This window comes from Mycena indigotica, assembly GCF_014461135.1.
Source record: "Mycena indigotica strain 171206Taipei chromosome Unknown Mind.scaff0003, whole genome shotgun sequence".
In the NCBI taxonomy this organism is placed as follows: domain Eukaryota; kingdom Fungi; phylum Basidiomycota; class Agaricomycetes; order Agaricales; family Mycenaceae; genus Mycena; species Mycena indigotica.
In genome coordinates this window covers 5,960,540-5,984,044 of record NW_023503002.1, presented here as the reverse complement: position 1 = coordinate 5,984,044, position 23,505 = coordinate 5,960,540, and the positions used below count along the sequence as shown (strand labels likewise).

At 57.0% G+C, this 23,505-nt stretch overlaps 5 protein-coding genes across 5 annotated transcripts; 2 read left to right on the top strand and 3 right to left on the bottom strand.

Moving 5' to 3' along the window:
* Positions 1–1,888: 1,888 nt before the first annotated feature.
* On the bottom strand, positions 1,889–3,521 carry MIND_00408500 (uncharacterized protein; the record flags this gene model as incomplete). The annotated part of the gene is made up of 3 exons (XM_037360909.1): positions 1,889–2,887; positions 2,947–3,018; positions 3,063–3,521. The coding sequence occupies 3 exons, from the start codon at positions 3,519–3,521 to the stop codon at positions 1,889–1,891; spliced, it is 1,530 nt and encodes a 509-aa protein (XP_037223794.1).
* A 646-nt stretch (positions 3,522–4,167) lies between these two features.
* MIND_00408400 (uncharacterized protein) lies at positions 4,168–5,531 on the top strand (the record flags this gene model as incomplete). The annotated part of the gene is made up of 4 exons (XM_037360908.1): positions 4,168–4,347; positions 4,401–4,612; positions 4,667–4,858; positions 4,910–5,531. The coding sequence occupies 4 exons, from the start codon at positions 4,168–4,170 to the stop codon at positions 5,529–5,531; spliced, it is 1,206 nt and encodes a 401-aa protein (XP_037223793.1).
* A 392-nt stretch (positions 5,532–5,923) lies between these two features.
* On the bottom strand, positions 5,924–9,586 carry MIND_00408300 (uncharacterized protein; the record flags this gene model as incomplete). The annotated part of the gene is made up of 4 exons (XM_037360907.1): positions 5,924–6,820; positions 7,064–7,663; positions 7,717–8,168; positions 8,230–9,586. 4 exons carry the CDS (start codon positions 9,584–9,586, stop codon positions 5,924–5,926), a joined length of 3,306 nt encoding a protein of 1,101 aa, XP_037223792.1.
* An 8,321-nt stretch (positions 9,587–17,907) lies between these two features.
* MIND_00408200 (uncharacterized protein) lies at positions 17,908–18,804 on the bottom strand (the record flags this gene model as incomplete). The annotated part of the gene is made up of 6 exons (XM_037360906.1): positions 18,546–18,804; positions 18,443–18,496; positions 18,373–18,381; positions 18,171–18,318; positions 17,996–18,101; positions 17,908–17,946 (listed from the first exon to the last, which is right to left on the bottom strand). The coding sequence occupies exons 1-6, from the start codon at positions 18,598–18,600 to the stop codon at positions 17,908–17,910; spliced, it is 411 nt and encodes a 136-aa protein (XP_037223791.1). The 5' UTR covers positions 18,601–18,804.
* Positions 18,805–21,035: 2,231 nt separating this feature from the next.
* Positions 21,036–22,795, top strand: MIND_00408100 (uncharacterized protein; the record flags this gene model as incomplete). The annotated part of the gene is made up of 4 exons (XM_037360905.1): positions 21,036–21,085; positions 21,144–21,385; positions 21,434–21,475; positions 22,110–22,795. 4 exons carry the CDS (start codon positions 21,036–21,038, stop codon positions 22,793–22,795), a joined length of 1,020 nt encoding a protein of 339 aa, XP_037223790.1.
* Positions 22,796–23,505: the final 710 nt, after the last annotated feature.

Below are 23,505 nucleotides of genomic sequence, written 5' to 3'. Positions count from 1 at the left end.
TGATATATAAATAATCGATCACTTCCGCTTCGGCGATCGGTGCCTGCGCGCAGACAATTGTCCGGTGACAGGTGCTCTGCCCGCAGACAATTGTCTGGTGGTGGAGCCCGGCCAGAGACGTGATGGCGGGGCGGAATAGTACTAGGAGCCATATTTGAGATTTAGAAAACTAGGTTAACGTTAATGGTGGAGCCAATTCAAGCCTTGACTGATTAAAATTATCGGTTTGGTGTAATCTCACCCACGTCATGTGGGGATGACATCAGTATTGTCAAAAATAAAATTGGTTGGAAGTAGAGGAGAAAGACCCCTGCTGGAGTTGATGCACGCCACGAGGTCATTAGTGGGATACTAGAATCGACTCCCCAGTTGCCATTTCTGCACTTGCTCTACACCGAATTCATCACCGAAATATTATTCTGTTGTGGTACAGAAAAAGCGAGGTAACAAACATGCATCACCTTGCTAGGTTTGAACCTGGTTGATCCACACATCTTGAGACGATGCTTGCATCACTGGTAGGGCTTGACTACTCACCTATATCATGTCGGTATTGTCAAAAATAAAATTATGTTGCCTTGCCTGACAATGTATACAATGATATACTTGGACGAAGACTGACCTTGTTCATGTAAAATATTTTGATCCCGGTCATGCTAATGGAGAGCACCTTGCTGGGTTCGAACCCAGTTAACCCATACATCTTGCCTTACAACCACTGCACCAATGGGGCCATTTCAAGGCTTAGTGGTATGCATGTTGCGGGTGAGATGACGTCATCTTCGCTTGTCAAAAGATCTATGCGACAATTGTCGCTTGTGCGTATAGTAGTTATATCAGCATTGTATAATAGGAATGTTCGCTGCTGTCATCGCCGCCTCCACCTTCTGCTGAATCTCCACATCCGTCCCACATATCATTCCATCAAAGAACTCCGTGTGATTTCGACCGCAGCCGCGGCATCGTACGCGTCGGAGCCACGCGCCATGGACGTGGTCGAACGCGTCATGCTCGACACGTTCTTCCCACCCCGTCAGTAGATAGAAGAAAAAAGAAAAAGACGTACCGAGATGGATACGTTTCGCGGCCCAGTAGACAAATAATAACTTGTAGTCGACACCGACGCAGGTTTGACAATGTTGTTTGAAGCGTCGTTCGGCGTCGACGGAGTGCCCGATCTTAATCGCGCGCGGCTGGCCAGGCGCGGTCCCCGGGACCTCGATGACGTAGATGTTCCCGCTGCCCTCTCGCTTGTCGGGGCGGCGGTTGATGCGGAGAGGGTCGGCGCGTGGCATGATGCGCAGGAGGGCGGTGGTAGATAAGGGAGCGAGGGGTGGTTGGTGAGCGGGAGACCGGCGGCGAGATACGGTTTCGTTGCCGTTGACGTTTGTGACCAGCGACTGGTGGCTCGACTGGCTGCAACTGCCCGGCTTGTGCTCGTTTGGCCTCTGAACATGCACAGAACCTTTCCCGAGACCCACAAACGAAGCCGAGAGCGGGCCGAATGCTGCAGCCATCGTCGGCAACGGCCCGACGCATTCGCTTTGATAGGAGCACAACGCTAGTACTGTGGTAAAAAAGCTACCATGCTCGCGCTCAAATATATCCCGGCCGAGTTTGATCTGACTGCTAGCTGTATGTTCACGCATACAATAAAAAGTCCGTCGTTGACCTACACACACCTTCATCAGGTTCGAACCAATGAATGCTGCAATTTAGTTCAACAAGCACTATAGCGTTTGATTGAAGCCGTAGTACTACATTAATATGACATAGGTATCCTACTAACTTCTCTGAACCATCATCAGGAAGCGGGGTTTACGGGAGGCAACGAGCGGGAGGCTTGGGGCTGAGCGAGAACTCGGGTTCCAACTGCGCGCTCCGACCCTCACGTTGGCCGACATGACTGGTGGGAGGGCAGGCCCCGAGAGGTGGGAACGATAAGCGGCGGGGGTGGCGCGAGGGGGCCAGACTGTGGTGGAGGATCGCCCGAGCTCGCTTGCCCAGCTTGGTGTGGAACGGGCTGGGTTTGGGCTCGGGAGAGGGCGGGAGGGGGAGGGCATGGCCAAACAGAGGCGGGAGCGGGTGGGGCTGAGCTGCGAGCGCGGCGGGCCGATAACGTGGGCGCGTGTAGCCCCACCTTGTCCGAATCTCCCCGCACGACCGCAAGTCGAACGAGTAAGAACTCGCTCGGCATCGGCCCACGCGACTGGCGCGAGGGCGGGCGGCGGTGGGCGGGAGGGGCCCGAGTGGCGGACCGGTGCTGCGGCGGGGCGTGGGGATCATGTCGGCGAGCCCAGATTCCCGTTCTGGCGGGGAACGGGCCGGAAATGGTCACGGCAGGGGCCGGGAGGTGGGGGAAGGGGAAAATGGGGGATGGTGCGCCGAGGAGCGCCAACGTGCCCGATCGGGTCGAGCGCGCGTCAGCAGGTGACGTCACCCTGCCCAGGTCCCGCGCCCGCGTCCCGAGCCCGACGCGTAACACCCCGTCACACGTCGGCCGACGCGCTGGGCGGGAGGGGCGGGTGGCAGTGGGCGGGAGGGCGCGATGGGCGGCGCGGTCGTGCGGCGGGGTGTGGGGACACGCTAGGCGAGCCCGAATTCCCAGTTTGAAGGGAAACGGGCGGGAATTGGGGGCGGGAGGGACTGGGAGGCGGGGGAAGGGTGAGACCGGGGAAGTTGCGCCGGAGAACGACGCCGCGCTCGATCGAGGTGTAAACGCGTCACCAGCTGACGTCACCAGGCCCAAATCCAGCGCCCGCTTCCCGAGGCCGACGCGTAACGCCCCGTCACACATCGGCTGATGCGCTGGGCGGGAGGGCGCGGCACGAGGGGCGGGAACGCGGCGGAGTTGGGACGCCGGAGCTGGCGGGAATGTGGAGGGGGGCTAGGCAAGCTCGCTTGTCGAATCTGGGGCCGAGCGGGCCAGAATTGGCCGAGAACGACCGAGGCCTGGCCGGGAGGTAGGTGGAAGTGGCGGGCGGGGCGCCGGGGAGCCAACGGGCTGCCCCGTTCGGGCTGAGATTTTCAGGGGCTGGGCGGGTACCCCAGGCGTGCCGAACGCTGAGTTTTGGCGCGAAACGGCGAGCTGGCTGGGGCGGGGTAAACGAGGGAGGGCGGGGAGTAGCAAGGCGCGGGCGGGCGGGAACGCGGCGGTCGTTGCCCGCGGTTTTCACGTCGTTGGGAACGTAGGGGGAGGCGAGAATGTTGGTAGAGTTTGGTGGGATTTGGTGTAGAAACAAGCGCGGGGTGCGCAAGACAAAATATTGCCTTTTGAGGGAATTGGGGCGGGCGAGGCGCGAGAACGGCGGCAGCGGCGGGCTCGGTGATGCACGCGAATTGGGGGCGGGATGTGTCCCTTGCGCTGCTCCGAATATGGGGCGGAACGGTGAAGAATTGGGGCCTGGAGGTCCCGGACAAGTTTGGGTGAGTTGGCACCCACTCCCCGGATTTGGCCACTCACCTGCCTTTTTCCGGCACCCCAGCCCGCCCTCTACCTTCTCCTCCCGCCTTCCCGACATCCTCCCCTCGCTATCCCGCCCTTCTACGCGCCGCTACGCGCTCGTCGTCGCCCGTGGTGGTGGTTGAGAAGCAAGAAGGGTGGCGTGAGAAGCCGGAGTGGAGGCCGGGCTAGACCGGCGCCAGAAATGTTCGCGGGGGGAGCACCTGCCCGCGGGAGATGTGGCTGCGCAGCCGGTGATCTCGGGCACCACTTGCAGAAGAAGTGGCTGCGCAGCCGGCACCACCTGGCGTGCATCGCGGTGCGGGGGGAGCTCCTGCCCGCGGGAGATGTGAATATATTGCATATGATATATAAATAATCGATCACTTCCGCTTCGGCGATCGGCGCCTGCGCGCAGACAATTGTCCGGTGACAGGTGCTCTGCCCGCAGACAATTGTCTGGTGGTGGAGCCCGGCCAGAGACGTGATGGCGGGGCGGAATAGTACTAGAATCCTACTGCAAACCGACTATCCCGCGCGTTACATGCGACAAGAGTGCAAGACAAACTCCGCCGCCCATCATTGCCTCTATTTTTGACTATATCACTGTGTCCTTCCCAAGCATGATGCGCGCGCTAGAAGCTGTGAAGAAGCCGCGCGCTGGAATGCTGTGGTTACCATGGGGCTAGGCTTGTCTCTTCCTCCCACCACAGTGACTCACCACCATGTCTGTCGGAGCCATCGACCCCGCCCATGGAGCGCAGCTCGCCTCCGTGTCCCCTGCACTGGCATCCGACCAGCCCGGTGTCGCAGGAGCCAACGGCCCTCCAACCGGAGGACAGTCCATGAACGGCTCGGACGTCAACAGAGCAGCACGGTACTTCATCTTCACGACATGGACTACAGTAAGTTTTCACTCACCATTGACACCGACCTACAACGACACGCATGGCTGCAGGAAAGCCTCCACGCGAGCCGTCTCACCGGCAAATGGCGCTTCCCGGCCGCTGACGGCCCCGAGCCCGCCGTCCCGGACGGAATGCTGCAAGCCGCGGACGCTCTCCGCGCTGCCCGGCTGCGGAACAGGCTGGCGCGGGCGCTCGACGTCGGGACCGAAGTATTTGCGCTATTCCTCGACCGAAATTCGCGACAGCTCCATGGGTGTGCCCGGTACGCTGCCTTCCCTCTCCCGATGCACCATAAATTCTGACGCAACTCGTGCAGGATCACAGGTGTGCATCCGCGGTCCTCTCTGGCTAGCGGGGCCGTGGCAGAGCCATGCAGCCACGCCTCGGGATTGCGCAGCACCATTCAGGCAGCGACGCGGCGGATAGAAGGCGCATCCGCCGCCGGCCCTTCTCACGCTCCGGAGCTATACTGTTCTCTGGATTCCGAGCAAAAGCCAAAGATGGTACGGTACGTACCCACGAGCATCCTCGCTTTATCCAACGACTTGACTATACGCAGAAAGCTGATGGAATTCGACTCCGAGACGCCAACGGTGCCCGGGCCGCGCTCCACAAGCCCCACGGACCGCGTCGAAGAGCCCGTATGGTCACGAATAACCATGATTCTGGACCTGCAGTGGATCACCACCCACGGGCAACGACTGCCCCTGCGCGAAGTCGCCTCCCTCCACGACCTCTGGCCCGGGGACCCCGAGCTGCCACTGCGCAAGGCGTACGACGGGCAGCAGCTCCCGCCCGCTGTCGGCGCAGCGTTTCTCGATGCATGGGCTCGCCATCACCCTGCTCCGAAGATAGACGAGGCTGGCGACCAGTCTGTCCAGGTACAACGGTTTCCGAATGCGGCCGCTGGCCCCAATCCCAGCCCATGGGTCCTCCGGGCCTCGAACCTCCCGGGCGACACAACGCTGGCTGAGATGCACAGTTCTTTCATGCCGCAGCCCGGGCCGGCGGCGCTCTCAATGACCCTCCTGCCCATGTCTCCGCATTCTGCACTGGTCTACTACAACTCCGAAGCCGAGATGCACGCAGCCCTCGCGCAGCATAATCGTGCTCAGCCTCGTTTGCGCCCAGAAGACCCTTCCCCGCAGTCGCTGACCGATCCAGAGGGGAATATTCGTTAGAAATGGTTCTTGTGGGGCCGCCTACGAGTAGCTTTCGATACAGCAGATGTCATGTCGGCAACCCCTTCCCGCTTTGCTCAAGTACTTGCGCTACAATCTTTCTTTACAGTAGCAAAGATCTCAGAAAATGCAAGCAATGCTATTGACAATATGAAATGAAATGAGATATGAGATGAGATGAGTGGGATAAAGAACAAGAACAAACAGCCCGGCTATACATATGTACGGAGGCGGATAAGAACCAAGAAGGAAGAAACATGAGTGGTATCGACATTGATATACGCAGAAAGAAACGGAAAAGATGTGGTACTTGCAAATATGTAGCGAAAGAAAAGAAACAAAGTCACAGAAAGAAAGAGAAGAAGGAAATACCGAGGAACGAGGGACACCGCTCAATCCTCCGTCAACACGCCCCTCACGCCCCCGCTCTGCGTCCTCCCCCCGTCCCTCGCGCGGCGCTGGCCATGGTGCTGCTGCTGCGGGACCTTCACCTTCGGCGCGACGACGGTCACGTTCCGATCGCGCTCCCGCTCATGCGCAACAACAACGTCCTCGCCCGAGCCAGGGAACGGGTAATGCACGCTCGGGACCGGCACGGGCACCGCCTTCTTCCCCTTGCTGCTCTTCAGCCGGCGCGCGCTGCTTGATGCGCTTTTATGTTTGCTGTCGGTCGCGGTAGACGCAGTAGACGCGGACGACTTGGATTTCGTGCTTGGCGGCGGCGCCCCGGAAGAGGCCGTTGACGACGGGGGTGAAGAAACCGGGTCCACCCAATCATCCTCGATATCATCCTCCCGGTCGTCCACAATCTCGCTCGCCGCGTCAACAAAGTCGTCCCCATCCGCATCCCCATCTGCATCTTCGTCTTCATCATCCTCCTCTTCCCGCGCCACGAACCCGCCGCCCTTGCCCGTCCCCGCCCGGCGCAAATCAAAACCAGCCCCAGGCAGCGGCGTCATCGGCCCGACCGGCCCCTCCGAGTCCTCTGTATCGCCCTGACTCGCGCTGCTCCCCGTGCCCGTGCCTGTTGTTGAGCGCGAGTGCGTAGTCGACGCAGAATCCGAGTGGAAATGCTGCTTGCCAAATGCGGGCGCCGGCCGGCTCCAACTCGACACGTCCCCGTCGTCGGCCTCGTCGTTATCGTTCTCAAGGTCGTTATCATTATCGCCCTCGACATCGAGCTCCGCAACCGGCTCCTCCTCTGGATCGGATATCCCTTCGAGCTCGTCGTCGTCATCGGCGCCCCAACTTGGCGGCTCGTCTTGGATCGCGAAGATCGTGCGTGGTAACTGAGAAAGTGTTAGCGACCGCAGCATGAGTAAAGAACGAGAGGAATGAAAAGAAAGAGCAAGGAGAGCGACGGAGAAGCAGAAATGTGGGCGAAAAAGAAGAGATAAGGCATGATAATGAATAGCCAAACGAGAAGGACAGGTAAATGTGGACGGGTAGCTCGTAAGGCGAGAGAAGAGGAGCAGCCGGAGGAAAGAAAATAAAGCGGATGAGATGCGAGAGGATCAAACGAAAAGACTCACCTCCCCAACCCGCCTCCTCAAATCCGCCCACTCCCGCTCATCCCGCACCACGAACCCAATCAGCATACTCGGGTCCAGCCCCGCGAGCGGCATCTTCCTCACGCGCTCGCAATGGTACGTGCGCATGTCCGCGAGCGCATACGCGCGCGCCCAGTGCGCCTCCTCCGCCGGCGACATCGCACCTGGCCCGTTCCCATATCCAGCCCCGGCCCCGGCGGTGCCCGGCCCGGCCGCAGGAGACGCCGGCGGGCGGGGCGACCGGCGCGCGCGGGGGTTGAACACGAGCTCGTCCTCCGTCATCGGGCGGAACGGGTCCGGGCTCATGCTCCCCGCGCGATGCACCAGCTCGGGGCTCATGCTCCCGCCCCGATTGCCCCGCTCCGGACTCATACTCCCGCCCCGGCCGTAGCCGTAGCCCGGGCCCGCCCCCGAGGTAGAAGACGTGAACTCATCGTCGACATAAGCGCGGAGCGGCACAGTCGGGCGCGTATGGTGGGGGTCGAGGTAGAACAGCCCATCGCCTTGGACGCCGACGAAGTAATACGACGAGGACGGCCGCCCGCCGGCGATGCCGACCGATTGCGGGAACGTGAATAGAGCCTTGTAATATTCTAAGTCTCAAGATATCAAGCAAAACGAAGGAAAAAACACACCTTTATCGTCTCATGATAGACCGGATTCACCCCATCCAGCCCAAGCCTGAGCCCAAGCAGAACCAACACCGGCCGGTCCCACTTCCCCTTCCCACTGCCTCCCCTCGACGAGCCCGACGCAGAAGACCTTAACACCGGCCCGCCCGCCGGCGGGGCACGCGCAGCCGCGAGCACATCGCTCGCGTAAATCGTGCCGTCCTGGCCGACAGCGACCCCGAGCCCGCAGCCAGGGAACGCGTCCACCAGAGTCCTCAGCGCGACGCCGGCGGCGCTCGGCCCGAACCACATCCCCACATCTTTCCCCGCCTTCTTCCCCGCGAGCGCCATCCGGTGAACGCTGAACGGCGCCATTGGCGAATCGGCGAACCAACTCAGCAGCCGCGCGTGGGCGGCGTGGGCAGCAGGTGAATTCGGGGGGAAGGGAGTAGGTGGGCATGGAAGAAGTGGAGGCGCTGAAGAAAAACGAACATTTATCAGTATCTTGAAAAACAAGAAAGAATGTAAAAGACACACCTCCAACTCGCCCAATCGCAGTAGCCAACAAGCTCTGTGTCGTCCTTAACATACACCCCCATCCCGTATCCGACGACCACCCCTTTGAGCTCCCCAGCGAGATCGGCAGCGCCCACCAGCGCTTCTTCCCCGAACTACTTGCGGTACTCGACGCAGTTGAATGCGACGAGGCAGACGGCGGCCCGTGTCCATGACCATGATGGTGCCCATGGGCAGAAGACGAAGGTGAAGACGAAGCATATGAAGAGGCCGATGCATCGCTCTGTGTCGGCGAATGCATCGGCGGCGCGCGGACCCCAGGCGGCAAGTGATGATGCGCTGGATTAGGAGGAGCACAGAATGGCGCTCCCAGCACCTCCACGCCCGCAAGGTCCCGAATCGGCTCCGGAAAGCCCGCCCGATATGTACACCACACTTGCGCATAAAACGCAGCGTGAAACGCCGCCGGCCACGGCCCGGGGTCCGGCAGGCCGAGCTCGTCGTTAGTGGTGCTGTTGCTCACAGTCGACTGCGAGGCCGATAAGTTTGGCGATTGAGAAGAATGGTGGTGTTGCGAAAGCGCAAAACGCGCCTCGTCTTCTCTGCTCCAGCCCTCCATCCGCACGCCCATCAGCCAAATCTCCGCAGTACTTCTGTCCGGGTTAGCGTCCCCGTCGAGCAAGTACCGCACCGCCTTGTCAAGCAGCCCGCCGCCTCCTCCAACGCCTGTGCCGGTCTTCGCGCTCGCCTGGCCCTCGTTTTTGCGCGGCTTTTTTGCTGAAGAGGAAAGTGTGCGAGAAGTCGATGTCGCAAGCGACGCCGCCGCCCCGATTGTGCCCGTTAACGACAAGTCGGACGTGCTGCCCGCCAAATGGGAGAACCATCCACTAAGCCTCGTTGTAAGACCGCCATCGCCGCTTGCAGATAAGCGCGAGGGGCTGCGGACGATATGCATCGTGGCGGGGCTGTGTGGATGGGAGGAATGGGAGTGTGAAGAGTGTGAAGACGACGAGCCGGGAGGGGTGGAGGCGCTGAATTGCCTGTCTGCCCTGGTTCGGGCGCGGGCCGTGGCATAGGCGCTGGGCGGGCTGCTCGCCATGCCGGGGTCGTATTGAGGTGAATCCATCTCGTCCTCCTCCATCGCCAGCAGCTCTGCGGCGCTCGGGTCTCCTCTTTCCGCCTCTCTTATCCGCTCCCTCTCGCGCTCCTTGTCCTTGTCCCGGCCCATCCCGAGGAACTTGCGTCTGGCGCCGGTCGACGATGACGTGGATGCCGATGACGACGGGCGTGGCGGGTCTATAGAGAGACTGCGCGAGCGATCGCGCTGGGCGGGGGACTGGAGGAAGCGCGGTAGCTTGGATGCGCTGGTAGGTGACATTGGCGAGGTCGGTGGGGAGGAAGGAGATGGGGTCGTAGCGGATACGGGGGTAGAGGTGGATGTGGATGTGGTCGTCGTGGTCGTCGTAGAAATGGGATTCGTCATCGTCGTCTTTGCTGGCCTCGCCTGCTTCACCGTCGTCCCTCCCGCTCCTCCAGCCTGGGCCCGCTTCCCCACCGTCCGTCCATTATCCTTCTCCATCCTCTTCTTTCCCTCTCTCTCGTCGCGGTCCTCGCCCGCCCTCGTGTTTCTAGCCGGCCTTGGCCTTGGAGACGGTGCCGTCGACAGAGACAGCGACGTCGCAATCTGATCGATGTCAGCGAGCCAGCTCCACACGCGCGCAAAGAGGGGGCCCAGCATGGCATGCGCGCACGCATGCTGGGCCGGGGACAGGTTAAGCAACACGGGCACGCACCGCAGGGGGGCCTAATCCGTTCCGGCCGCGGGGCTGGGGTGGGTGGTGGGCTGACGGAAGAGGGTCGTCACGCGTGTCACACTGACGCCACCCACGTTCCTCGCCGCATATGGGCGTCGCCGACGCGATCGCGCGCGGCTCGGCGGGGCTGCGTTCATCCCCGGGCCCTGGGGCGGTTTCACGATCGCCACGAAGCGCGCGATTGGCGTAGGCAGGTGGCAGGAAGCGTGGCGGAAACGTGTAGCAAATGCCCCCGCTGTTGGGTTACCGCCGGCAGTTGGGGCCTGCAGGCGTCTCAGCCAGGCTCCCGGGCTTCTGAATGCCTCGCAAGATCGACATTAACCGCTATTGTTGCCTGTTTCGGACAGTTTTGGGCCCGGACCGGCCTTGTGGCTTACTCGTGCTTGGTGTCTCGCGCTATTGAGTGCAGCCACTCGGCGTTCTATACAGCCTATCGCGCTTAACTGCATGAATGAACCCCTTGATGTAAACTACAACGAATGAATCCATATCGCGCTGCGAAGTATTACTTACTATAGCAAGTGCTGCAAGTCTGCTAAGTAACTCGTTGGCAGGCCGCAGAACCAGTCGCTGATCCTAATGAATGCGGAATACACCTCATCGAGCTGTTGCGGCTCCGAAGCCCTTGCAGCTTCACCTCGTATCGCTCCGAGACGACGCGCTCATGATCTCGGGCCTGTAATTTCTTTCACGCGGCGTCACGGTCCGTGTCACATCTCGGCAACCTTCTCTTCTTGACTCCCATGTCGCCACTCTTTACTTCTCGCCACTACCCGCTCCGACTGTCGACGCCCTTCACGACCACAGAAGCGTATCTCTTGCCCTCGAGCTCCACAACGCGTTACTCGTGAAGACTCGGCGGCTTTGTTGAAACTTTCCACTTACTATCGTTCCACTACAGTTGGTTCCCCTCTGAAATGGGTCGGCACGCGCCAGGGACGCGATCAGGGAGGGCCGCTGATGATAATATTTGAAGAGAACTTGGTCTTCTCGGGCCCAGATGTGCGCTTTTCCTCTCTTTTCATTCGTGGCGTTAATAGTTATGTTGATTGAAGTTCTTCGAAGACCTTGCCGCCTGTCGTTCGCGAGTCCCTACTATGAAGGAAATGAACCAGAATTCGCGGCCAGAGGAAGCTTTCCAAACAATAGTGGATAATGTGGGTCGCGTTGGCCTTGGTTTGGGCTGCTTCTCATATCGCGGGCCATACTTCAAGTTAGCAATTCGGTTTGGACTCGCTCTAGCGAGCGGAGATATGAACGCGATATTGTAGGCCTCTGCCCGGGTCTTCGCTCTAGGCGCTTTCAAGTGGAGCGTGGGCGCCATAATGAATACTTAGCTTCGATGGTGCGCAAATACTGCCCCGTCTCTATCTCTTGCCATCTACTAACAACGGCCAACCAGGCTTTTTCTCCGCTCCTCTCTCGCCGTCTCTTTTGAATATCCGCATGGTCCTATCGCCATCTCATTCGGATCTAACGCAACATCTCTCCGCCAACACGACCCTTCCGCGCCATCCCTCGACTCACTTCAATTTCGCATTCCCGGCCCAACACCCTCGCTTGTCCCCTTACAGCCACTCGCCTTTCGGCTTCGAAGCTCCGCGGCCTCACCTGCCGCGCCGTCCCTCTCGTCTACGCCGCGTCGAGCTGTCAGCGACCCATCTCGAGAAAAGGATGTCGCAACTTGGGAAAGTTATCGTCCCTGGCTTACTAGTAACGAAGAGTGCCTGTGTCTCCCCTGGCATCCTTGCTTTCGCTCAGATCTCGGCGGCCATTATGTCGTTGTCTTGATCGTCATTCGTACGCCACTATGATTGAAGACTCGGACGGGTCCGGAGGCAAGCTTCATCGTCTTTTCTTTCCAATTCTTCTCTTTTCGCTCTCTTATTTCGGTTATCCTTTTCATATACATCAACCTACGACTTTCCCGTTTGACGACAAATACATCTGCTATGATTTTCGCGACTAGTACTATAAATTCCCTTTACTTCGATGCCATCCACGTTTATCTCTTATAACTCATCTCGCTCGTCGTTTCTACATCTTTGACGGTACCATCCCTTGTCTTCTCGCCACACCCTTTCATTACAACTCCAGATTGCGTTCTCTTTATTACCGTTGTTTATATTTTCTCTGTGGCGCTATCGGCTCAAGAAGGCTAACAATGATGCAGGCGACGATTGCGGATGAGCCGCCCAGCGGGGCTGCCGACGACGACAAATATTTGGAAGGGACGTTTCGGGCCAGCGTCTCCGCTCGTGACGAAAGCGACGCGACCCAGGCAGGTATTTTGGCCTTTGGTTCTGAAATACCATGGTATAGCGCGCAACTCATTCTGGGCAACACTCACCCGCTGGCAAGTGAATACCACGGCGCAAGATATCAGCCCCCCCCCGGGAGATTTGACTTTCACATGGGCGACGTTGTCAAAGAACATCGCTTCATGGTGCCCGAACTTATCTTTTCTCTGTACTGCCTGCTAACGAGCTAGACGACTCACCGTCTTTCGCAGGGATTGTTGCGCTTCCGGTCTCAGGTTTGGGTGCCGTTGAGGCCGTTCCCTTTTCCGGTCGCGGCCTACTGCCCCGGCCCGATCTAAGTAAGCACAATGTTTCTCTAATTAATAACTACACTCTCTTACCTTGAATGCAGTCATGACTACTCGGTGAGCGCTGCTCGTCAATCGTACTAACCTGCTCCTGAGATGTTTTAGTAACGCGCGCAAACATGGAGGACACGGACCTCACGGCCATGGTCGTGTCGGCACGCACAGCAGGCCAGCGATGGTTTCGCTCGTTGCCTGTTCGTCGCGCGCATGTAGGTGTCGTGTTAACGAGTCCTTCGACTTGCCATCCGCGCTGGTGTTCTGCGTGGGGCCGTTGAGGCTGCTCATCCAGGATGCCTTGAAAGACTGCAAAAGGTAAGGACCATATCTTTCTTGATCATAGCCACGTTATCTTACCTTGCTTCAAGTTGTGCTTGCCTTCTTTCTGCCACCGCCAACGCGCTCGTTTCCCGAGCTAGTCGTCGACGCTCCGCCCAATGAGCAAGCGTGGGTGCAGTTATATTCATTGCAAGGCCATGGTTTGAGCCACTGACTGTCGTTCAGTGTCTTCCGGCCCAACGTTTGGACTGCCGTTGAGGCCGCTGTCTCTAGGCTCTCAATCTCGTTCAAGAGCTGCCTTGAATGCAATCTTGACTACCTGGTAAGCGTTGTGTTTCGATGCTCAAGGCTGGGCTTACTTCTTCTTCAGCAAACGCGTGCAAACGCAGAGGACACGGAGCTGCCGACCACGGTCGTGTCGGCGAGCACGCTGGCAGCAGGATCAGCGATGGTCTTGCTCGTCGCTTGTCGCTTGTGTGTTTCTCCTTGTTCATAGTACCTTTGCTTACTGACTGTATTCTAGGCCAAGTGTCGAATACCATCCACGATGTGGTAAGTCCAGCGCAGTTTTTTTCGCAGATGCATGCTGACTTGTTTGCAGGCACTTGACAGAGCGCGTCCTGTTGCGCTCCCCGTAACTTGCGTCCATTTCGGGAATGTTGCGCGCAACGAGGAGGTACGCTATCAGCGCTGTTGAAATCTCAATACTCATGGTTGTTTACGAAGGTCTTCAGCTGTCGACGCAGAGGTCAGAGATCGGAGGAAGACGAGGGCAGAATGTAGGTAAAAGCTTCGAGTCGTCAACAATGTTCTTGTCCTCGAGGTCTTTCAGGCGAGTACTCTTTCTCATCATTGTCCGAGTGTCTTCTTTTTTTGCCCATTCGTCCTCCCAACTTGATACTCCCTTCGCCTCAGGCTGCGCCGTCCCATTTTCATCGTTACTCTTCATCGGCACTCTTTCCGTTTGTATTCACGCCCTTCTTGACTTCAGCGACGCTCTTCTCATCTGTTTTACCCACGCCATTTTCCTCGTTTTCGGAATTCTCTTAGAATTCATACTCCATTCCTTGCTTACGGCTTATCTCATTCTTCGGCTTTCTGCTTCAATGTAATACTCCTACATAGATTTACGTACTTGACGACAACTCCGACACGTTTTACTTCCTTTACTTCCTCTATTGCCTTCCATCCTATTACCTCTCCTGAGTCCTGGCCCTTGATGTTAAAGACTAATGATTTATATAGTAATCAAGAGGTTCGCAATCCACCATGGTGACAACGACGAGAAGAATTAGGCGGTAGCTCTGCAACATGATCGTCTCCATTTAGGCGAAGCGTCTGTGTTTCTCAGGACTGCGATGAAATGATCTCGGAGTCGCTTCAAGCTTGTGTGTTTCTTGTCTTTTCACACCGGGCACAATGGCAACGGCGGTTGACAGATGGGAGTACATGCGGCGGACCCAACGGCGGTTTGCAAGGCAGTGGAACAGGCAGTCCCAACCTCTTTGTACTTTCTTTGTGTACTTTGCCTTTGAAACATCGTACCTCATGAAAGAGAAAAAAACATTGTTGAATTTCACACAAGCTGTCATCTTTGACTAATTATGTTGTATTGGACTGTCATTAATTTCAGTGCCGATTCCCAATGGTCGCTCAACGTTGCGCTCAACGGCAGTGCACCGGCCCGACATGATCTGTGCCCCGGGAAAGACACCGGACAGAAATCGTGCGACCTCAATAGAGTCATTGAGGACCTAGTTTCGGACGTGGAGCTCGGCCAGCTGGAGGGCCCACTTAGTTTGCCCTGAGTCCGTTGAGATGATGCTCACATCAACCGAGGGAACAGTTTTGGGCAGTGCTCTCCCTGCATTACGAAGTCGGAGGCCCGCGAGGGTGGTAACGGTGAGCGGTGTTGGCCGCTAGCCGTCTCCGTCGAGCTCGTCGCTGTCGGGGATGAGGTCCGCAAGGACAAGCTCTTCTTGCTGGGCAAAGGCATGCGCAACTTGAATGTCAGTCATCCGCGCGTCATTAAACACAGCAGGTTGGCGCCAAATGGCCGCGGGGGATGTCGGAAATCATGGGGACAAAGGCAGGCCAATAATGGCCGTTTGCGCAGGAATAGGAGCGTCTGGGGGGCCGCGGCAGCGGGGGTGCCGGGGAAAGAGCATCCACAACGTAATTCCCAAAGTTATTGTTTTCCATTCTGGCGATCCACTGTTTGCGTCACGCAGGACCAGTGGCTCGCGATCGACCCCGCAAACCCGGCGACGGGCCGTCTGTGGTGCGTGAGCCCTACTGGGCCAGCCCCGCTCTCCTGCGCGCGAGTACCGCCTGGTGCGTCTGCACGTCGAAACCACGTGCCCGGAGCTGATAATAGAGCGACGGCGCGCGCACGACGCCGCAGAGCATCGGGCAGCCTCTGTGCGCCGGGACTACAGCGGTTCTCGGCCCGGGGCCTGCGGCGTGCAACTACCTCTGTCGGCCGAAGAGCGAGGGCGGCGCCCGCTGCCCGAGGTCACGCTCCTCCACGGCGGGCTGCTCACGTGTGCCTACGGGACGCCGCACACGCCCAGCGGCGGGTCGTGCATCTACTGGGTGCGTAGCCGGTCTTCTCTTTTCCCGGCTGATATGTGTTCCGGTAGACAACGACGGGTATGGTGACGAGCGGACCCAGCGGTGTACGTCGCGAACTGCCCGGCGACGGCGATGCCCATGGCATGTGCCGCAGCGAACCGCCAGAGGTACAAGTCGGAGAGCAACTTCACGGCGCTGCTGCGCAAAAGGGGGGAGGCAGTGAAACAGCGGGATGCCGCTGAGTTCAAGCACACCGTGGACACAACGTGGACATGATACCATAGTAATGAATTAATGATACCGGAGTTATAACCGGCAGAGGCATAAGCCCCTCCGCTGCAAGTTACTTCACCCTCTCAACCATGCGCCGCCACGCTCGTCACTGGTCCTCCGTACGGTTGGTGACGGCGGCAGAGCCAGAAGTAATTCGCGAGATGTCCGTGGGCACATGTGTTGCTGACCGCAGACGGTATCGCTCGCTTCTGTGTGAATGGAGGGTGGGACGGGACATCGACTGCACATAGAGGACACTTGATTCGAATGTAGAGCGTCGTTCGTCGTCAAAGTGTGGTGGAGCAAGGCGGAGGCGTGGAGGGGATGTCTGTGCCCAACGATAGTAGGCCGCAGGGGAGACAGCGCCCACTGAACCGGTGCTCCTTGATCCCCGCCACTACCCTTTGAGAGGTTGGAATAAAACGGCACAAGGCACAACAACGTCTAATGCGCGTTGCTCTTGTGGTGCTCTAGCAAGGATAAGCGGGGGGAAGCAGGAAATAGCAGCACATGCACTGAGATTGACTGTGGAACAGTGATAAAGCGATGGGTGGAGAAAGAGAGACAGAGTAGGTCAGCATCGCAGTCGTTGAGGAGGGACTATCGCACTCACGTTGGTAGTCCAGTGTATAGGCTGGTATGCCGATGAGCACCGGCTTCGGCGCTGGCATTCTTCCCACTGAACTAGTGCCCCTTGACTCCCGCTACTGCCGGCGCCAGCGCGCGGCCTGTCAAGAGCTTGGAGTAGAACGACACGAGGGGACCGAGCGGGCCAGCGGAGGCGCCCGACGGTGACGTGTCAGTCAACAGAGCGGAGGGGGTGGGTACAATGAATGTGGGGGTGGTGATTTTGGGCGGGACTAGCCCCACCGAGGGAGCGCCGGACGAGGGAGGCATGCATGGGCGGTGCGGTGATGACCGAAGGAGGAAAGTGATGGAAGAAACACGTGGTGATGGATTTTTTTTTTCCTTCGCACGTCATCCTTTCGATTCCGCGTTTCTGGTAGTACTCATAGCGTAACATGAGTCAGCTCTTCAGAGCGGATTAGCAGCATTGTGTCAATACAGTCCACAAATAGTGTTGAGACTAAAAATTCAAATGTCATTCTTTCAGCTTTTTCCAGACAAAGAGATACACAAAGAAAACTTGGCTGCTGTTGGAACCGCCGTTGGGTCCGCCATACGGTCTGTCACACAGGCTGTCATTTGGACTGCCATCTACAGGCCGCCGTTGACATTGTGCCCGGTGTCACTGTCGTCGTCATGCTCACCGGTACCCTGCAGATTGTCAAGTTGCTGCCGTTCTGCTTCCTCGTACAGACGTCGACGAGGACCGAGATTATTCGCGGGAGGTTGGTCCCATTTTGATTAGCCCGGGCCTGAGTTTGTCGCATCTAACATGTGCGGCCCAGATCCATCGGTCTGGCCTTCATCCATGGTCGACGAGCGGACGCACGGATACTAGTACGACGCTATAGGTGTGCTGCTCCGGAGGGTCTTCGTTCCTTCAATTCCCGAGGAGGGCAATCGTTCCAACGGCGAAGGACTTCGATTGTGTACGCAATCGTCCATGCCGCCTTGTTTCTACCTGCTGACGCCCTCCAGTCTTGTATCGTTATTCTATCGTCCATCGATTATCATCCCTCTTTGCACTGTCATCCGTTCTATCGCTTTTATTCCTCGTTCTACTGCTTCTCTTTCTCTGGGTTATGCTGTATGCAGGGATATTCATACATTCGCAATATCGATACCGCAGCTAATTATAACCTCGGGCTAACAGCATCTCTACTGCCGTTAGGGTTGCGATTGCAGGAGGCCACGATAATTCGTAGATTAGAGCCTGTCTCGCTTCAGATGACGGAAGCGGACACTTCCCTGTACCAGGTTATGTGCGCTCAGAGAAAAATAAACTCTCCAAGCATGTGGCTTCGACCGCGCGCGAATTGAGCTGTGTGGCGAAAAAAGCTAGCGCTGCCGTTGAAAGAGGATAATCATACTATCATAGTGGTTGGTGTCGACTGAAGTTTGCGCGGCAGCTTGAGAGGGGCCTTCAAAGTGTGGAGATGGCTCCGAGGGAGTGAATGGGAAGCGGGACAGCGTTGGATCGGCAGAAGCTGAAGAACGCGAAGGAAGGGGGAAAGACGACATATTCATTCATAGTGGCATGGACATGAAGGACGTAAAGCACGACATCTGAATCTGAGTCAGTACGGGCAGTCCGAAATGTTGGTAAGGTTCTCACCATACTTAACTCAGCAGCCCAAACCAGAAAGATCTCCACTTCCTTCTCGGCCTCTCCTCGAAACGAAAAACGCGGAACCGCAAAGGGAAGGCAATATCCTCGAACTCTGTGAAGCGGAAAGAGGTTCAGTCAGCGAGATGGCCCACCAACGCATCGGAAGGGGACGCTATACCACCGTATGGCCATTGGCCAACGCAGGCGCAAACCTTCCTCCACCTTCGCTTCAAACAACGCAAATAGGATGACTTCGTTGAGCGTGTAGTCGAGCGTATCAAGCGGAAGGAGAGAACGAATGGGATTTGAAGGCCGTGGAGCTATTACGGCTGTGAACACAGTTATCGTCAACGCAAGGGACAAGTGTAGACTGGACAACGCACCTTGTTGGGCTGTCGCGCTCTCGTCACCTCTGCGTATGTGCCCCTTCATCCTGCGTTAGCTGCAAGTCACCGAGGGCCTTCTGTAGTTCAACGGGGAGGACAGCTGCTGCACGGCTGACGGAAGCTTGCAAAAGAGGTCAGCACCATACGAATAGGCAAGCAAGGTGGCTTACCTATTAGCTCTCCTTCGCTAGCGCTTCCTGCCAACGCAGACCATGCCTCCTCCATAGAGCCTGGTCCGGCCTCCACGTCGTGATGCTCGTTAAGGACGGCGGGATGGTGGGGGTCGACGTGGCAGGTGGGAACGACATGTGGCTCGTCCCAAAGCCGATGAAAGAGCACATATGATATGAATGGGAGCGGTTGACAAGGCCAGGGAGGGAGCAGTAGGAAATGAAGAGCATGTGGAAGGTCGTGATGAGCGGAAGAGGCAAGAACGGCGATGCGTGACGATCATCGTGGGCATTGACAAAAACTCTATTCATTCTCTCATGGACAACGTATCCAACTACGGCCACCTTCAGACTCTCTCGTCTCTTCGCAGCACTGGGCAACTGCCAAGCTCTCCGAACGCCGCCACCATACATCTCCTCCGGAAAGAGGCAGAACATCTCGAGAAAGCCATCGACGAGCTCGAAGACCAGCTTGCGCGCTTCCAAGACCGTCTCGCCATGATCCAACACGCGCTGTCTACCACCGTCTACCCCGTCCATACCCTCCCCGCCGAAATCCTCCTCCAGATATTTGCGGCTGCGGTGTCTTCTTCAGTAGGGCACGAAATCACCCGCACGCAATTGCTGATAACCGGCGTTTGCCAGCGCTGGCGTCAGCTGGCGATCGCCAATCCACACTTGTGGACGAAGGCATGTTGCTTTCTCCAGGCCCCGGATGTGCCCGATCCGCTCTTCGAGCACTTTCTGGAGCGGACCCAAGGGCAGCCCATCAGCATCCAGCTGTCGGTCTCGGATAGATTCAACGCCGGAGATGAGTTCCGTGAGTTGGTATTTTCTTCCGCCAGCCAATGGGTCGGCGCACACCTTTCTCAAGGTGCCGCGGCATCCTCCAGGAGCAGTGCCTCATTGACACTCGATCTCTTGGCCTACCATAACAGAGGTCGGACTAGCCTGTTCGCTATGGGGACAGCGAACACAGGGCCACTTAACTTGCCAAATCTAGAAACGCTGACTTTCGAGGTGTGGACTGCAGACTCATTTTTCTTGCCCCGATTGCCCTTGTTCAGGGATGCACCTCGTCTCCGAGAGCTCGCTATCTGTTCCCCAAGCCATCTTGCGCTTTTCTCTTTCCCGGCGCATCAGTTGCGGAAACTCACGATTATGGGCGGCCGCAGAAAACCACGGAGCAGCGAGGTTTTTGCGATCTTGCGTCACCTGGTCGTGGTGGAGGACCTCGCGCTTCCTTCGCTTGATGACGACATGGGCCTCGATCGTATCTACCCAGTGAGTACTGCTGATCGCGAGAACAGGATAACGATTACCCGCCTGTCGACCCTTACACTTGTCGACTACAGCAGCCTCCTCTTGCCCCGTGTCTTCCTGCCATCTCTCACAACCCTCCACCTCACAGAGCCCCACACCGCGCTCAAGAACCACATCATCCAAGTCAAGGATGCGATTCCTACCATCGTCTCCTTGTGTCTCCAATGCAGCAGCATCGACTCCTTCTGCGACATCCTTGCCTCGCCGTTCCCGCTTCGGCAGCTGACAGTGAGTGCATTGGACATGGACCCACCTGCCGCTCGGCGGTGTTTCACCGCCTTGGGCGATCCTGGAAACATCCCGGACCTGAAAACGCTCACGCTCCGTATTCTGTCCGCGCCGAGCTCCACTACATCCCTCCGTCCTTTCATCGAGGGTATTGCCATGCGTGCCAACAACGCGCGCGCTGCTGGAGTTGCAGACATCGGACTCACGCAGTTCGTCGTCGACTTCCCACCGCCGGTGTTGTCCTCTCAAGATGTGCGCGACTTGAAGTTGCTCCAGCGGACGACGAACGTGCAGGTCGTGATGCCGAATGGATATCTGGCGCGGAAGGCCTGGTATAAACCGGACTCGGACTCGGAGTTGGCAGGGCCTGGTACCGTTGTCTATGAGCATACAGTGTGACGAATCCGGAGGAGCTCGCTGATGGATAAGTAGCCGAATACTTATGGTGTACTTATTGCATCGATGTAGAATAAGGAGGAGCATTGATTCTTAAAGTGCACGACTAGTTGTTAAAACTTAAACAAGATAATCGATTAAATTCACAAATTGAGAGTCAATGACCGCCAACAACTTGAATTATGAAGCAACTACAGCATCAGTCGAGAACAACAACTTAAAGCAGGTAAAATGAAGAGAAAAGACCGCTGTATGACTCCGCACGATTCGCCGTTGTTGGTATTCTCGCCCAGAGGCAAGTGGCCATTTACATCATCTGCGGCTAAAAAAGGAAATCACTTCTTCTTCTTGTCCGTCATGTCGCAAGCTGGTCTGCCACCCGCTTTTCCCTCTAGGACTTCTCTTAAGCCGGCAAACGACACCCAGCTACACCATAGGGCTCAAGATGAAGGGAGAACGTCAATGACGTGGCGCATGGGCGGATCGGGAAGTGGGGAGGTGGACTGCATAGTTGAGCGGGGCAGAAGGACGTAGCGCAGCACGATGCGCTGGGGCTCGGGAGGCTTTCAACGGCTGGCCAGACCCTTTAGACGGTGCGCTTCTGACTGGCTAGCTTTGCTTGATACTGACTTCATGTCGTCGTTTTTTCAGACACCACCACGCACCCGTCGTCGTTATATCTCCAGAAACTGCGCCTATCTACGTCTTCCCAACACCCACGGCATGCAGAGGACGTACGGGTACACTCTGGGACCGCGCCATGTCGAAACGTCGTCACTTTGGCTGGGAGAACCACAAAGCAGCAGCTACGCGTACAAAGAAAGCGGTCGGTAGACCATCCGAATGGATCTTCGACTTAGGAAAACCTCGAAAAGAGATTTGGGGCGTCAACGGTGCGTTTTCTCCCCAGTATTTCCGTCGCCATGCTCATGCTTAGGAAGGGAGCCCAAAATTCGACCAGTTCTGCGTTTCGCCTTGGATCTGTCGGTCCCTAACCTTCCACCGACTTCGCGCAAACTATACTATTTGTTCTCCACAGCATACAAAACCGCAGAAAAGCAATGTCATGGCTTATCGTCGAATATGGCGCCAACATCCCCGGCACGGATTCCTCCCCTCGTCCGCCTTTTCTTCCTTCAAAAGCGTCTTTCCGCACATGCGCTAGTGCTACTGCATCACCCGCTGTCGCACAAGAGCGATTTTATAGTCTTGTTTTTGAGATCGCGATACCCTTCCTCCTCACACATATGTACACCAAACCGGTCTATCGCCATCTTGTCGCCCTCAGACCGTAACTGGAGCTTATACAAGCCTCTCAGATACGGATACGACGACGAAGCGCTTAGCAAGTGGCCGAGCGACCGCTTTTTCACCGACAATGTCGTCCATATGGCCTCAATCGTTTTCCCGTCATCCTGTGGCCTTCAATCCTCAAGTAATGTCTTTTTTCAAGTATATCTTGCATAGCGCTATCATGCGCTTTGTCTCAGGAACGTCGACCCCGTTGCTCAAGTCACCATCCTCTTCTTCGCACATGTACTTGGTACATGTTCCCCTCGTCTCCATTGTCGCGGCGCGTTCTACTGGAATATCTGGTCTAGCGTCATTATAAACCAGCAATACTTACCTCCTCGCGCACCATTATCCGCGGTTTCTTCCCCCAACGACGCCAACACCACCAAGACCATTCCCTCCCTGTTGACAAGTCCTTGCGACGCCAACACCATTTCCCCGACATCCACTATGGTCGTTTTATCGTGCGCGACAGTCCCAGCGCAATTATCCGGACCTGTCGTGGAGCCCATCTATCCTCTCCCCCTCACCCCGACCATATGCCCGCTTTCGGCGTTTCTCCGGCCTTTATACTTCGCGTTACACATAATGCAAGTCACCAGTGCACCATTAGCGAAGAGCAGGGCAAGAAATCGGCCTGGTGGTCTCGTATCATGCGAGACATTGCTAAAATAGCGTATATGGCTTCCTGCGGGTCTCCGCTCTATGTGGCGCCCACCAGAGTTTTTCCCGACACCACATCATATTCAGCAATCACCTGCCTGCGTCGATATGTGATCTTATGGGCCCATTCGCAAAGTCACCGATGCCCTCCTCATCCCCCCCCATACTTATCACAATTCGCCCTCGTTTCTACGTTGACAACTCTCTCTTCCGTCGCCGCTTTCATTCCCCACCAAAACCGCGCTTTTTCAAGCACCCTGCGCGCTGGCTTTGAAAAAGACATCATGCTTACTGTATGCATGGGCCAGGCGACAAGCGCTGTCTCGAATTACTCCTCGTGGGCTTAACCAGCGGTCGCAGATACTCTAAATCGAACTCAGGAACGTATCCTTCCAGTTCGAAGTCGATTGGGTTGCGGGCAGTCCCGTTTTGCCGCGTTTTGCTGCTTCCCCTCCTTGTTTGACGACGGTTTGGGTTTGGAGCATATTCTAGGGCGAAACTCTTCGGCAACAATACTAGTCGACCCCTGCCATCCTCCTGCCATACTTCTGCTACGCGTTGGAGCCCATACCGTCTCAAGACTGGGAATGCCTTGCTTCCTTGATGGCGGCAGCACAGCCACCGACATGACCAGCCGATTTGGAGCTCGTCGAGGTTGGCGCGTATGCTCTTGACGCTGCAGGTGCTGTTGCAGCATACGAAACTCCTTCTACTGTTTTGGTGTTGCTCGTGCTTCATCGTCGTCAACGTCTGTGGTGGTTGCCCATTCTTGGAGGAGGAATCGACAAGATTGGCCTGGAATTGGAAGAACGTCGGGCGGGAGGTGGAGTTGCGCTGGAAGATAGTGATTGGATGTGGCGAGAAGGATGTTTTCAGGGATGCTTTCGCCAGCGGGGCTCGGAGTCGCTCATGTTGTCGAATTGGATTTAGGTATGGTTCTCGTTACATTGGGACGAGTACTACTACTACATATTGTTTCTTCATGGTGTCGACCAAGTTTTTTTCTCGCACTTTCCTCCCTGATTAAACCCTACGACATACCCCTACATATCTTCAC